General features: G+C 45.5%; 1 protein-coding gene across 1 annotated transcript in view; it reads right to left on the bottom strand.

Moving 5' to 3' along the window:
* The window catches only part of TRPM8 (transient receptor potential cation channel, subfamily M, member 8), a 107565-nt gene that overhangs the window by 37040 nt on the left and 56201 nt on the right, over positions 1–14324 (bottom strand). Inside the window, exons 15-18 of the mRNA XM_006866768.1 lie at positions 12508–12620; positions 11869–12085; positions 3059–3150; positions 326–467 (exon numbers count right to left, since the gene is read on the bottom strand). Of these exons, the coding sequence (XP_006866830.1) occupies positions 326–467; positions 3059–3150; positions 11869–12085; positions 12508–12620 (564 nt within the window). The remainder of the gene's footprint in view (positions 1–325; positions 468–3058; positions 3151–11868; positions 12086–12507; positions 12621–14324) is intronic.

Here is a 14324-nt window from a genome sequence, read left to right as displayed (position 1 = left end):
TCACAACCAACTGGACGACACTTCACAATAATAGCAAGTATAGCTTGTCATCATGAAGGGCCAGGCCCAGGAGAAGGGCTTCATGCTTGGTAAAGTAGAGGGTCAATGAAAACGAGGAAGACGCTCAATGAGATGGACTGACAGACACAGTGACAGCAACCATGGACTGAAACCTAGGAATGATAGTGAGGAGAGTACAGGCCTGGGGAGTGTTTGCTTCTACTGTACACACGGTTTCTACGAGTCAGACAGACTCAAGGGTACCCGGCAAAAACTACCGAGCGCATCGTGAAAAGTGAGGTCTACAAGTATTCTTGCCTCTTACCATTCTCTGTAGCATTATAATCTTGGGTCCTAAGTTTCTGCTGACAGTGAAAATATGAATCAGCCGTAGAGTGAATATAATATAGTCCAGGCAGAAAATGACCCGTCCAGAGTACAAAGAGCTTTTATTAGAATGGTGGAGCCTACAGAAAGAAGGGAAACAGAACTCATGTTTTATCAACAAAGAATTTCAAAACATTTGTGGTTTTAAAAGGAACCAGACATTTAAAATTTAAAAAAAAATTTTTTTTTTTTTTTAAACCCCACAGTTGATGACTGGGGGACTGAGACAGAGTGAGGAGCAGAGAGAGGACGCCAGCCTGCTGTTGGCCACGGAAGGCCAAAGGCCACAATTTTCTGACATCGTGGACTCTCATAGGGGCAAAGACATCTAAGATTCTGCCAGGAAAACAGAGTGTTCAGAGGTTCATGTTCTTAGACCTTCATCCTCAAATGCCTAGTGCAGGAGCCCAATCCTATCCATGCTACATACCCTGTCTTGCAGAGTTTGCATAATGATCCCAAACCCCAGCCACTTGGGACTTGACCCCACCAAATCTCCTCTAATGAAACTGCTCATCACACCACATCATTTAATTAGTCAAACACTTGCCCATGTGTTCACTGAACAGCCATATGCGATTTCTAAGTGGAATGCTCTAGAAATCCTGTCAAACCACCCGTGATTCAAATGCTAGGACCATTAACCCTCGCAGGCTGGAAGGTTATTTGAGGAGAAAACTGGGTTCTTATCCCCTTTGAGTTGCAGGGGGAGCACTCGTGGTAAGTCATCTCATTCTGAATCAGCGGGAATATTAATACTTGGACTTCTCTGAACCAGAGCCCATATGCACTGCTCAGCTCTAACTGAGAACTACCACTGAAAGCTATTGAGAAAGGCATGGCCAATGTGGGCCTGGAGGGATGAGGGTCATGGCATGGGTGGGCAGCTAGTCCCCAATTTCTCTGTCACATCAACTGTACATTGCTTTGCTGCCCTGGTAATACAGTGGGTTAAGTGCTGGGTTGCTAACCAAAAGGTTGGCATTTTGAACCCACCAGCTGATCCATGGGAGAAAGATGAGACAGTCTACTTCTATAAAGGTTTACAGCCTTGGAGACCCAAAGGGGCAGTTGTGCTCTGCTCTATGGAATCCTGGTATGGTGCTGTTGGATCAGTACTGGTCTGTGAACCATGAGGTCAGCAGCTGCTCCTCGGAAACCCTATATAGGATCACTCTGAGTTAAAACTGACTTGACAGCACTTAACAATAACAGCACTGTTCTATAGGGGTCGCTATGGGCTGGAATAGACACAATAGCAGTGGCTTGGCTTAGTTTAGTTTGGTCTGACTTGGCTTGGCTTGACTTGGCTTGGTTTAGTTTGGTCTGACTTGGCTTGGCTTGGCTTGACTTGGCTTGGTTTGGCTTGGCTTGGCTTGACTTGGCTTGGTTTAGTTTGGTCTGACTTGGCTTGGCTTGGCTTGGTTTGGCTTGGCTTGGTTTGGTTTGGTTTGGTTTGGCTTGGCTTGGCTTGGCTTGGCTTGGCTTGGCTTGACTTGGCTTGGTTTGGCTTGGCTTGGTTTGGTTTGGTTTGGCTTGGGTTTGGTACATTGTTTATTGCCTTCATTGGTAATTCTGGATGGCTTTTTCTCACCACACACCCTGGCCCAGGATAGAGGAAATAATGTTTCTATCGGGAAGGACAGATACAATCTACTAATTAGTTTCAATCCTATTTGTATCTGATTTGAATGTTCCTGTAGCACTTTTCTGGCTTCTTCCTTATTTTCCTCAACCTTTCTCTGGAACATTTGGATGCACTTCAATATCATTCTCCTGATGTCTTTATCAGGCAGTTCCAAAGCCGGTGCTCCCTCTAGTGGAAATTCTAGGTCTACCACCAGTTCATTTGTTTGAGCTCCTCTATCTTATATATATTTTGCATATAAGCAGAAATTTTCTGTTGCCTTTTAGACATTGTGGTTCTGTTGCAGATACAATCTTTTAGAAGATTAAGCTAGATGCCTTTGAATCAATTCTGACTCGTGTGTCCTAGTAGAACTCTGCTTCATAGGGTCATCAGTGGCTTTTTCAGTGGTTTCTCAGAACCAGACATCCAGGTCTTTCTTCCAAGGCACCTCTAGGTGGCTTCAAACCACTAGCTTTTCTACTAGCTGACGAATGCTTGCACTATCTGGAGAATCTTTTTAGACGATGATCTAGGACCCAAGGGAATAATGGACTTCAGGCTATGAAGCACCCTCAGCTTCCCCCATCCCCTCAACTCCAACTCAACTCTCCCAAAATTCTACAGAAACAAAGGGAAGCCCAAAAAATAGCTCCTCTTCACTGACAGATGACAGGAGACGACACAGTCTAACACCAACTAAGCTACGCATCTAAGCGGCAGCTGCACTGGTCTTCTGTAATAATCTCCAGTCGGTGAAATACTGGCTCCCATTGGCTTGAGCTACTCTGTCTTGTTTTTGCACATGAGCAAAACAAGATCTTTGTCCTCTCAAGACCTTTTCATCCTCTTTGCCTCCAAGTTGTTGTTGTTGTTAAATGCCGTCAAGTCAATTCCAACCCATAGGGGCCCTGTACAGGATCTCCAAGGAGTTACTGGTGGGTTTGAACTACCAACCTTAGTGTTAACAGTCTAGGGTTTATCCTACAGAGCCAAGAAAAGCCCATAAAACTGGTGCTGGGAAAAACAGTGAGAACAACTTACCGAAATACAATCCCTGCGATGAAGTAAAAAAGTCCAAGCGTGTCCATCACGTTCCACAGGTCCGTAAAGTAACTCACTCCATTCATGTACCACTGCAGCACAGAGAGAGGACAGAGAGGGGGATGTCAGCAGCTGAGAATGACCTACCACTGCCAGACTGTTTTGTGGTCACTCATTTTTTTACCCTTGGCTCTTTTCAGCCAAGGACTACTTTCCTTACTCTTCCAAATGCCAAAGGAGCTCTACCCCAGAGGGGTTATTGCAGAGGGGCTGGAAAAGAGTTTGCAAGAAGGTTGTTTTGTCATTTCAAAATCAAGGAAAAGAGCTCATGGATTCTTACAGGGAATGAGTCCAACCTGTGTGGACAAGTGCGGACCACTCAAGCTACCATGCACAGTGGTGTGGGCTGTGCACAGCTCAACTGTGGGAAGTGAAACAGAGCACAGTCATCAGAGACCTGTGAATTTACTGTGAAAACATTGTGACACAAGGAACCTTTTCTTTTCATTGCTTCTCATTTACACAGAGGTGCTATATGTGCCACTGTGAGAACAGGTGTGTCCTGTGATCGGGTGTGTGCTTGTATGTACCAGGCATGACTTTGGGGAAGAGAGCTGGGTGAGGAAAGCCCTGAGATGAAAAGGAAAAGGATAACCAGTTACTAGACAACTCCTTGCCAACGTGGATTCAGTGTTCAGGTGATGTAAAAACAAACAAACAAACAAACCCACCACCACTGAGTTGAATCCAACTCTATGCAGGGTTTCTGAGACTAAATATTTACCAAAGCAAACAGCCTCATCTTTCTTCCATGGAGTGGCTGATGCGTATGAACTGCCAACCTTGCAGTTGGAAGTCCAGTGCTTATCCTACTGGGGCTAGGAGTCATTAATCCCTTCATTTCATTCAAAGCATGTTTGCTGAGAGCACCTGGAATTCTAGACTCATGAGACCCAAAAACCAGATTAGCTGCAATGTTGATTCTCAACAAATCCACTATTCCATAGGAAAGACAGACATTAAATACATTTAAAATGAAATGTGATGAGAGGTGGGGTAGAGAGAAGACCAAAGCCCCCAGTGAACTCAGATGAAAAAGTCTCCAGATTTGCTTGTGCCAGGTAGGGAAATCAATGGCAAAGAGTCACCAAACACAAGTGGCACTTCTCAGTTTGACTAAAGGAACGCACCAGCATGGGTCCATCTGGTATTTAAATATCATATACCCCCACGTTGCAGCTGAAACTCAGATCAGGATTGCTGAGTCACGTACCCACAGAACGTTTGTGGTCAGGACCTAGAGGTCTAAATCATAGCTGGTTGTTTCTCTCCAACATCTCATTGAAGCTCCATTGTTGTTGCTGTCATTGTGCCAATGAGCTGGTTCCAACCCTTAACAGCCCTACATGGCAGCACACACTGCTCCATAGGGTTTCTGAAGTTGTAGTCTCTTTGGATTCTAGAAAGAAACCTTGATAACATAGTGGCTAAGTGGTTGACTGCTAACCAGAAGGTTGGCAGTTCCAACCCACCACCATTCCCCAGAAGAAACGTGGCAGCTGCTTCAGTCAAGACGTACAATCTTGGAAATCCTGTGGGGTCGTTCTGTTCCGTCCTAGAGTCGTTGTGAGTCAGAAGTGACTCCATGGTAACAGGCAATCTTTATAAAAGCAAGTTACCAGGTCTTCTCTCCCATGGAGGTGCTAGGTGGATTTGAACCACCAACCTTCTGGTTAGCATTCAAGCACTTAACTGTGTGAACCACCAGGGTTCCTTTTTTCAACCCTGTTGCTGTTGTTGTTGTTGTTAAATGCTGTCAAGCTGGTTCAAGTTCATAGTGACCCTGTATTGGGTTTACAAGGGGCAGCTGGTGGGTTTGAACTGCCAACCTTGCAGTTAGCACGCCAATGCTTATTCTACAGCCACATCAGGACTCTTTATAAAATGTACCAGTGAGCTGAGAAACTACAGAAGATTCATCTTAAGATTATATAGGGGAAAAAAAAAAGGTTCACACAGATGCTGTGAACCTGAGAGAAAAAAAGATCATATAGAAATATTTTTGAAAGTTTTGTTGGTTTATTAAATGCCATCGACTCAGTTCTAAACCATAGCAACCATAGTAGAATGTTTCCAAGGAGTTGCTTGTGGGTTTGAACGTCCAACCTTGTGAATAGTAGTTCAGCGTTTATCTCATAGCACCACACCAGGGATTTAGAGATCCTGAAATCTTAGGTTTCGAAGAGAGTCAAGAGACCTCACCAACTTCTCAAGAAGTACAATCGATCTTCATTATTCTTCACAGTTATGTTATATAAAAGTCCTGGTGTGGCACTGTAGGATAAGCACTGGACTGCTAACTGTAAGGTCTGCAGTTCAAACCCACCAGCTCAGAACCCCTATACAGGGCCACTATGAGTTGGAACCAATTAGATAGCACTTAATGACACAACAACACGCTATAAAGTCATCCTGAACACTGAATTCACAACTATTCAGCCACTAAAAACCCCCGACCCCATTGCTACCAAGTTGATGTAACTTATAACAACACTACAGAACAGATTAGAACTGCCCATGCGGTCTCCAAGGCTGTCATTCTCTATAGGGACAGACTGCCCCATCTCTCTCCCACAAAGTTGCTGGTGGGTTTGAACTGCCAGCCTTTTGGTTAGCAGGCAACTGTTTTAACCACCATGCAACTAGTAGTTACTGAACCGTTGTTGTAGAGGAAATATTGAGTTCGGTTCCTGCCTCTAGTCACAACCACTTCACCAGCCAGTCAGTAGTCATCTGACCTTGTTTCGTGTGTTGTTGTTAACTGCTGTCAAATCGGTTCTAACTCATAGGGAATCTGAGGCGGAGCTGGTGAGTTTGAACCACCAACCTTGTGGTTCAAACCAACCTTGAGGTCCAGTGCTCATCCTATAGAGTCACACCAGGATTCCTGTTTCATGTGTGCTTCGGTTTTAAAACCCTGACTTACATTGAACCCACAAACCACACTACTGTAATTCGTGCCTGAGCGAAGCTGATCTAACACATGGATTATCTCCTTAAAATTTTCTTGCATTTAGGGAACTAGGGAATACTTCAGCATGACGCTTGGGCCCATTTCACACTGGTGTCATTTAGCCAACTAAAGGCACAAAAAGGGAAGAATTTGACAGTAAGTGAATTGTGCAAAGGCTCTCATGTACTGGACGAGAGCTGAAAAAGAAAGAAAATTGTCACCATGTGCAACCTTAGCTGGGAACACAAGTGTCCAGGGACTCCAACGTTCCCCTCCTCTGCACGTCTTCCAATGACTGTGACAACACCATGTTCATTTGAGAGATGACAATGTGTCTTAGTGATACAATCAGCCATAGTATGTATTAGTGCTAAGTCAGGATTCGGAACTGTATGAGACTATAGACAAGAAGAAACACAGTGACCCCGAGTTCAAATACGGAATCCTGAATAACAAGGCTGGGCTGGACACAGGTAAGCTTTGCTCGTTGCACTTAGCAAATTTTTAATTTTGTTTTGTTTTACAAATTGAAGGTCTGCGGCAACCCTGTGTCAAGCAAGTGTACTGGTATCACTTTTCCAACACCATGGTGTCTCTGTGCCATACTCCTGCCATCATCCTTGCAATGTTCCAAAGTTTTTACAATACTATTGTACACTTGGAGCTCTGGTGGCCTTAGACAGTGAACCACAAGGTTAGAGGTTCAAACCCAGCAGGTGCTTTGCAGGAGCAAGATGAGGTGATCTATCCCTGTGAATATTTAGTCTCAGAAACCCTGTACATGCTCACTGTGAGTCAGAATTGACTCGATGGCAGTGAGGTTTCACACTTCATAGACCACAGGACAGGGTAACAGAACTTCTCTATGCACTGGGAAACCTAAAGAAATTGTGTTGTGATGCCCTTGACTGCAAAACTTGGCTTAATTGAGGTGGTCTGGAACCAAATCTGCAATACCCCCGAAGACTGCTGTATGTCCTTTCATTCATTTGTCAATACAAATAGAACTTGAGTGGATAAAGGAGGTGAGGACAATCAGGCACCAATCAAATGTGAAAATGGTCCCAGGTTTAAGCAGATTCCATCAGGAGCGCTAGAAGCAGAATTGGGGTCCCTGGGTGGGGGTGGGGTGTTGAACATGTGGGTGATCCCAGTAAGCATGACACCAGATACCAAGAACCTTGTGTTCTTCAGGTGTCTAGTAAAATGAGCATGGTTGGAACAGGCCCCACCTGCCACCCACTCCCTCTTTATGACCCCAGTCAGAGAGGCCCACAGCCATAGGACACTCAGACCAGCCTCGGTGTGATAATTTTCAAAAGCCCAGGCATAACGAGAGAGAGATCTTCAGGAGAGCCCTCTGGGGCTCTATGGCAACGCTGCACTGAGAATGCCTATTTTTAAATAAAAATTTTAAATGACCTCTTCTCTCAAGTCCCTGGGTAGCCTAAGTGCTCAAGTACTACCCAGAATGTTGGCAGATCAAACCCACCCAAAGGTGTCTCAGAAGAAAAGAAAAATCAGAGCCTGGAAACCCCTGTGGAGATCAGTTCTATTCACAGCACATGGGGTCGCCACCATCACTCAGAACAGACTCAATGACAACTGGTTTCCTCCATGGAACGTCAGAGCTGGGGTATGCTCATCAACCACTGGACCACATTTTACATCATTTGGGATTAAGGGATCTCAAGGTCGAACCATAGAATGTATCCTATTGCAAACAAAAATCAGCAATGATGTGTAAAGGAGCTCTGGTGATGTGGTAGGTTAAGCATTGGGCTGCTGTTAAGTAAACAGTTCAAATCCACCAGCTGCTCAGAGGAAGAAAGATGAGGCTGTCTGTGCCCACAAAGATTGACAGTCACAAAAACCCTATAATGGATCGCTGTGTTCGTAATGCACTCATTGGCAGGGAGTTTGGTTTCGGGTTTGGGATGTCTGTGTAGTGGAACAAAGGGCTTTAGCGCCTATATCTGTGCTTACCAACTGCCCCTGTTAGAAGTTCCAAATCAACATCGTCATCCAGGCAAGAGCACATGGTAGGCAATATTGAACACAGGTTTTTGATGCCAAACATAGTTAACACAGGTAGCATCCTGGTTGCTGGAATTTATTTTTTTCCTGACAAGTGTGAACTAGCTTAATTAAGAGAGGACCAGGTCAGCAAAACTGCTTCTTAAAGGAAACCCATCAAATCTAGGATTTTTAATGTAGGAGACAAGAAGAGAAACAGTGACCCCAAGTGTCAGACTGACTTCACAACAGCAATTGTCACCACACCAGAGTTGACATGGCAAAGCTCCTGGCTCCTGACCCCTACCCTTGTCTCAGCCCTCACACACAACAGCATGGAAGGGAACAAAAGGATCCATTCCATACTGTTTTGTTCTAGGGCAGCTGGGTACAAAGCTCTGTACCGCTGCTATTCTCCTCCACATCAAACATCACCCATTACGGGTCTCTGTGGACATTTCTTGTTCTGGGACTAAGAACGAACTCCATGACCTTGTCCAACTGTCTCCACAGCCTGCTTCCACTCCTCCAGGTTCTTTCCTACCAAAAGAAAAATTTTCAAACCCACAGCCATCAGGTTAATTCTGACTCATAGCAACCCCAAGGGCAGCACAGAACTGCTCTGTAAATCTTATGGAGGTAGATGGTCTCATCTTTCTCCCATGGAGCAGCTGCTGAACTTGAACCACTGACCCACTAAGCCACCAGGGCTCCTTTACTCACCTACAGTCTCCTTCTGCTCTGTCACTCCTGAGCACCTCTTCAGACTCACCTGCCAGAGGTCTTTCTCCAAGCCACGTGTCCCTGTCCTGAGCCTCCTCACTGCATGAATCTAATAGGAGATTTAGCATCACCCCTACATGCTGATTTGTGTGGACATGCTTGTAATTTTGCAGAGCCTACATTTTAATCTTGCAGGTTCTCTGGGCATCTCCCAATCTATGTCAGATGCACTGAGGTACCTTTGCTCTCCAGTTCTTACCTCTAACCTGATCATTTCGCCTCATTCGACACTGATAGTTTATCTTATTCTTCCTCCATCTCCACCCCATTACCTCCAACCTATTAAACAAAGCAAGGCCGATAGAGGCTGTGGCTGTCAGTACTCCTTCCACTGCTGACACCCACAGCAGACATCACCAATTGATCAAGCCATTCTCTCCGCAGTTGCCAGTACTTCTTCCAGCCCTTACACCCACAGCAGACATCAACAATTGATCAAGCCATTCTCTCCTGCTCAGAACATACAGAGCCTCAGAGTCTTTCTCAACCCAAGACTCCTAGAAGGCACAAAAAAAAGGTTAACGAATTGACAAGGTAGTTTAAGCCAATGTACGATTTCTAGACTAGGTCTAGCTGGAAGCTATACCACCAGTGTTTCAAATGTCAACAAGGTCACTCATGGTGGACAGGTTTCAGAGGAGCTCCCAGACTAAGGCAGACTACAAAGAAAGGCTTGACACCCTACTTCCAAAATTAGCCAATTAAAACTCCTAAGAATCCCAAGAGAATATGGTCTGATACAGCTGTAAGATGAGTCGCGGAGTTTGTAAGATACTCAGGATACACAATAAAGGACTCAAGGTCACCAACAATGTGGATGGTACAGGACCAGGTAATCTTTCACTCTGTTGTACTTGGGGTCTCCATGAGTCAGAGGTGACTTGAAGGTAACTAACAAGATACTAGACATTGAGATCAGCAACAACCATCCTCACACTCGTTGATGTTTGAGCCCAATGTTGTCGCCTCTGTGCCAATCCATCTCATTGAGGGTCTTCCTCTTTTTGCCTGACCCTCCACTTTGCCAAGCATGACGTCCTTCTCCAGGGACTAATCTCTCCTTGATGCCATGCCCAAAGTCGACGAGACAAAGCCTCGCCATCCTCACCTCTGAGGAGCACTCTGGCTAGCCTTCTTTCAAGATAGATTTTTCTATAAGGTTTTCACGGGTCAGCTTTTCTGGAAGTGGATTGTGATGTCCCTCTTATTCTCTCCTGGTGTGGAGGACGTGCTGAAACCTGCCCATCGTGAATGACCCTGGGGTAGTTTGAAATACTGGTGGTCTGCTTCCAGCATCACAGCATCATACAAGCCGCCACAGTACACACACTGACAAACAGGTGGTCGGGCACTTGGCATGGCACCTCGTACACTGTAAGTACCTAGGATGTACTTGTTAAGTGGACATGTGGTTAAGTTTAAGTTCAGAAGAGACAGCAGAAATGACAAAAAGATCAGTTCTCAAACAATTTGCAAATACTAAGTCTGGAGAGATTTTCTGGAAGAACCTTTTCTTAGTGGCTTATGGTCAATAGCTTCCTCTTCAACAGTGACTAATTGTGTACTAGCCAAGCCTGGACTGATGCTGGGATTCACTGGCAGACAGCGAATGCTGAAACATAGAGGTCCCATGAAACCTCAAATAATCACAATGAATTATTCACGTGAACTCACAGGACCACGCAGGGATCTGCATGACTTTACAAACTGCGACTCTGACATGCCTGTCACTCTGGACACACTGGGTCACTCTGACACACCTGTCACTCTGGACACACCTGTCACTCTGGACACACTGGGTCACTCTGACATGCCTGTCACTCTGACACGCCTGTCACTCTGTCACACTAGGTGACTCTGGAAACGCTGGGTCACTCTAACACACCTGTCACTCTAATGCACCTGTCACTCTGACACACTGGGTCACTCTGACATGACAGGTCACTTTGCCACATCAGGTCACTCTGACACACCAGGTCATTGTGACATGCCAGATCACTCTAACATGCTGCCATGAAGGTGCTCCTGTTTCTAAAAGTCCCTCCAACTTTCCTGCCCACACTAGGCTACCTCCCCAAGCAACAGTAATGGCGGGATCGCAAACCACTTCTGCTTAGGCTACCTCCCCAAGCAACAGTAATGGCGGGATCGCAAACCACTTCTGCTTAGGCTACCTCCCCAAGCAACAGTAATGGCGGGATCGCAAACCACTTCTGATGCACAGCCCAAGGTCTCTCTTTGAACCTGTCCTCACCTCTGAGCGTTGCATTTCCACTAGTTAACCTCACAGGCAGACCTATGGAATATGGTGGGTTCTATTCCAGACCCTGGAATAAAGCGAGACACACATCTAAGAATCTAACAACAGCAGAGTATAGTCTACGAAGTGTGCAGTAGCATTATGAAACAGTTTGAAACACAGAGGAACCATCACACCACCAAGAAAGAAGATCCAGGACTGGGGTGCATCCTTTGGTACCGGTGCTCCCTCTCTGTGACGCTCCTACATCCATAAGAAGATGGAAACCAAGATACACGGGATCTCCAAGGAATACTAGGCCTACAGATACTTAAAGGAGACAAGGACCTTTCTGTTTGTGAAAGTAACTGAACTACTTTGAGAATGACCAAAATGTGACACAAGGTGAGCACGTGCTGTGAGCAAAAGGCAATTGTAGACTTGTTTGATGCAGAGTTGCCACAAATCTTCAATTCATGAAAGACACCATATCTGCAGAGTTCCACAAAACAAAGCACAATGACATGAAGTGTCCCTGTGATTAAAAAGCAAACAGTAAACTTGTAAGACATTCCATCGGATTGCTAAGAGTTCTCAACTACACCTTGGACCAAAATGGCCATCAACTCGCTCCTTGTGAGGACATTTATTTGGGGAAAATAATTATCTATAGATTTTAGAAGTAACTTCCAGTCTTCCTTGGATCCATGAAGACCCACTGAAGAAATGAGGAAGCGCCTGGCTTTGCCGAGATCTTACCTGCCTGACTTCATCACAGAACAGGACAAAGACCAGCGCATAGAGGACCAGCTCTGGGGGATGTGGCACTGAATGGAAATCCATGAGCAGCACGTAGGCAAACAGCAGAAGAAAGGCGATGTAGAAGACCACATTCCAGGAGAAGACCACAAACGGCGAGGTGAAGAACGCCACATAGTACCAAAGGAGCTTCTTGTGCTTATCCATGGGTTTCTTCCTGGACCAAAAGGCAATAGCACCATCACAGTCTGCCCAAACCCCCCTCAGGAGCGCATGTTGCTACATGGGTTGCAGTCCAGGGTGACCCCATCTCCCTCCCAAACAAAGGTAGATATAGACCCACAGGTCGGGGAGCAGGTCAAAATGGCACCCTAAGGTTGACCAGCCAAAAGTCAGCCCTTGGCATGAACAAATCCAAACTTTGCTTGGAATATGGAGGACATGACCCCATACCTACCCTTCTGAAATCAAGCCCAGGGAAATTTGGAGGAGACACAAGATTCAATGGGTAGGCACTTGTGTGAATGATTTAAGCAATGTAAATTTCAGGCCTTTATGATCACTTACACAAAAGCACACATGGGTGCACATCCATACACGTATGCACTGGCACATGCATTCACATGCTCTGGTTCATACCTAAATGAAACAAAGCCACAGCCGACCAGAGGTATAATGAATAGACACAGGATAATCTTCCAGTTCTTGGTGTCTCGCGAGATCTCTCCATACCATTGCTTGGAAAGGAAATTCTACAGGGAAACAGAGACCCACAACACATATCTCTACGGATGCTGTTAAATGAAGGGTAATATGTAGTCTTTCTTCCCAGTCCCACGACCCTTAAAAACAAATCTCAGAATGAATGTCCTTACTCTTCGATATTAGTTACCTGAATTCTAAGGACTATGATGAAAAGTGAAATTCTGTCTGGTTTCCAATTCTTCTGAGTGAGAGTCTATGAACTTTTAAATAGAGGGTTCACTAGACATTGTGTGAGTCCAGAAATGAATTTTCAATCAACGCTAATTCATGTTTCCGCCTCCCACCCCTGTCTGTTAGTGTATCTATCGTACTGTGGTAGCTTACGTGCTGTTTCGATGCCACCGGTATATTAAAAAAAAAATGGTGGATGAACAGGCTTCCAAAGAGACTATAGAAGAGAGACTTGGTGATTTACTTCCAGAAATTTGCCAGTGAAAAGTCTATGGATCACATAGGATAAGCTTGAGCCAGCAGGTTGAAACCCCAAGTCCTAAGAGACCCCCAGCGGGGTTGAAGCCTGGTTGTCCACTGCAGGAGTATCCTCTATATTGGCATATCTGTGTGTTGCCACCTTGCTAGCCCTCTCCCTTATTGATCCTCCTGGATCACCTCCAGAATCAACTACTTGCATTCAAGCCCTTGATATGGGATGTGTTTCTGGGACCCAACAACAGGTAGCATCCAGTCTTCCTCATTCTCCTACCCCTGGGGTGGTGAGCATGCCAAACTATTGCCAAGACCCCTGTTAGGCCTCCACTCGTTAGATCCCCAACCACAGAACGCTCCCCCTGGCTCAAGTTTTCTGCTTACCAAACTGGCTCTACTTAGAAGCCTGAGACAAGGAGCAAATGTTGGGCCAGTGGGATTTCTAACTAATGAACTGGCATCTGGTTGAGACTCTTGGGGATCATAGACTTGGGCTGAAGTCTGAGTCATTAGTGAAATGGGGTTTGGGTCCTAAGAGGTTGTGAGTGGCATACAATCCACATGGGCCATCCCCAAATGGCAGCATGGACAGCCAACCCATCTCTAAGGGCACAGACTAACCCCAGTGCCAGTTTCACTTCAACCCACTATGATGGAGGCTAAGCAGGGCCAACAGAAGACCCCTACTCTGAACACCCCTTGTCTTAGCTCAGCTTTCTCACTTAGTCTAGCTTGGTTGTAGTAGCAAGTGGGTCTTTTTCATACACACTTCATTATCTAATGGCTGCACAGTATAATAGAAAGTCCATGAGGAAGACAACCAGCATGGGATCAAATCCCATCGCCTCTCATTCATAGCAGTGCAAGTTTTGGAACATTCCAGAACTCTCTGAGCACCTACATGTTTATTGGTAAAATGGGGATAACACCCATCTCCACCATTGGCTGTGAAGATGAAATCTGGTCTTGGTATGACAGTGTGGAGAGCAGGTGTTTGTCCTTCCATCTCGTCCCTATCCCACAAACCCTCCTGACTGGGATTATCAGTGTGCAGTCTGAGACACTTCCGTTCAGTCTCTCAAAACCTCTAAACGGGTTTCGTTGTCGTGTGCCATCAAGTCGATTCCGACTCATTATGGCCCTGCATGGCTCTGAGTAGAACTACACCATGGGGTTTTCATGACTGTGGTCTTTACAGAAGTAAGTGGTTCCAAGTCTTTTCTTCCCAGATGCCACTGGGTGGTTTCATAATGCCAACCTTTTGG

The sequence above is a fragment of the Chrysochloris asiatica genome, unplaced genomic scaffold (genome assembly GCF_000296735.1).
Source record: "Chrysochloris asiatica unplaced genomic scaffold, ChrAsi1.0 scaffold00096, whole genome shotgun sequence".
Lineage (NCBI taxonomy): Eukaryota > Metazoa > Chordata > Mammalia > Afrosoricida > Chrysochloridae > Chrysochloris > Chrysochloris asiatica.
Note: the sequence above shows the minus strand (reverse complement) of the source record. Positions and strands in the feature narration are given on the sequence as shown.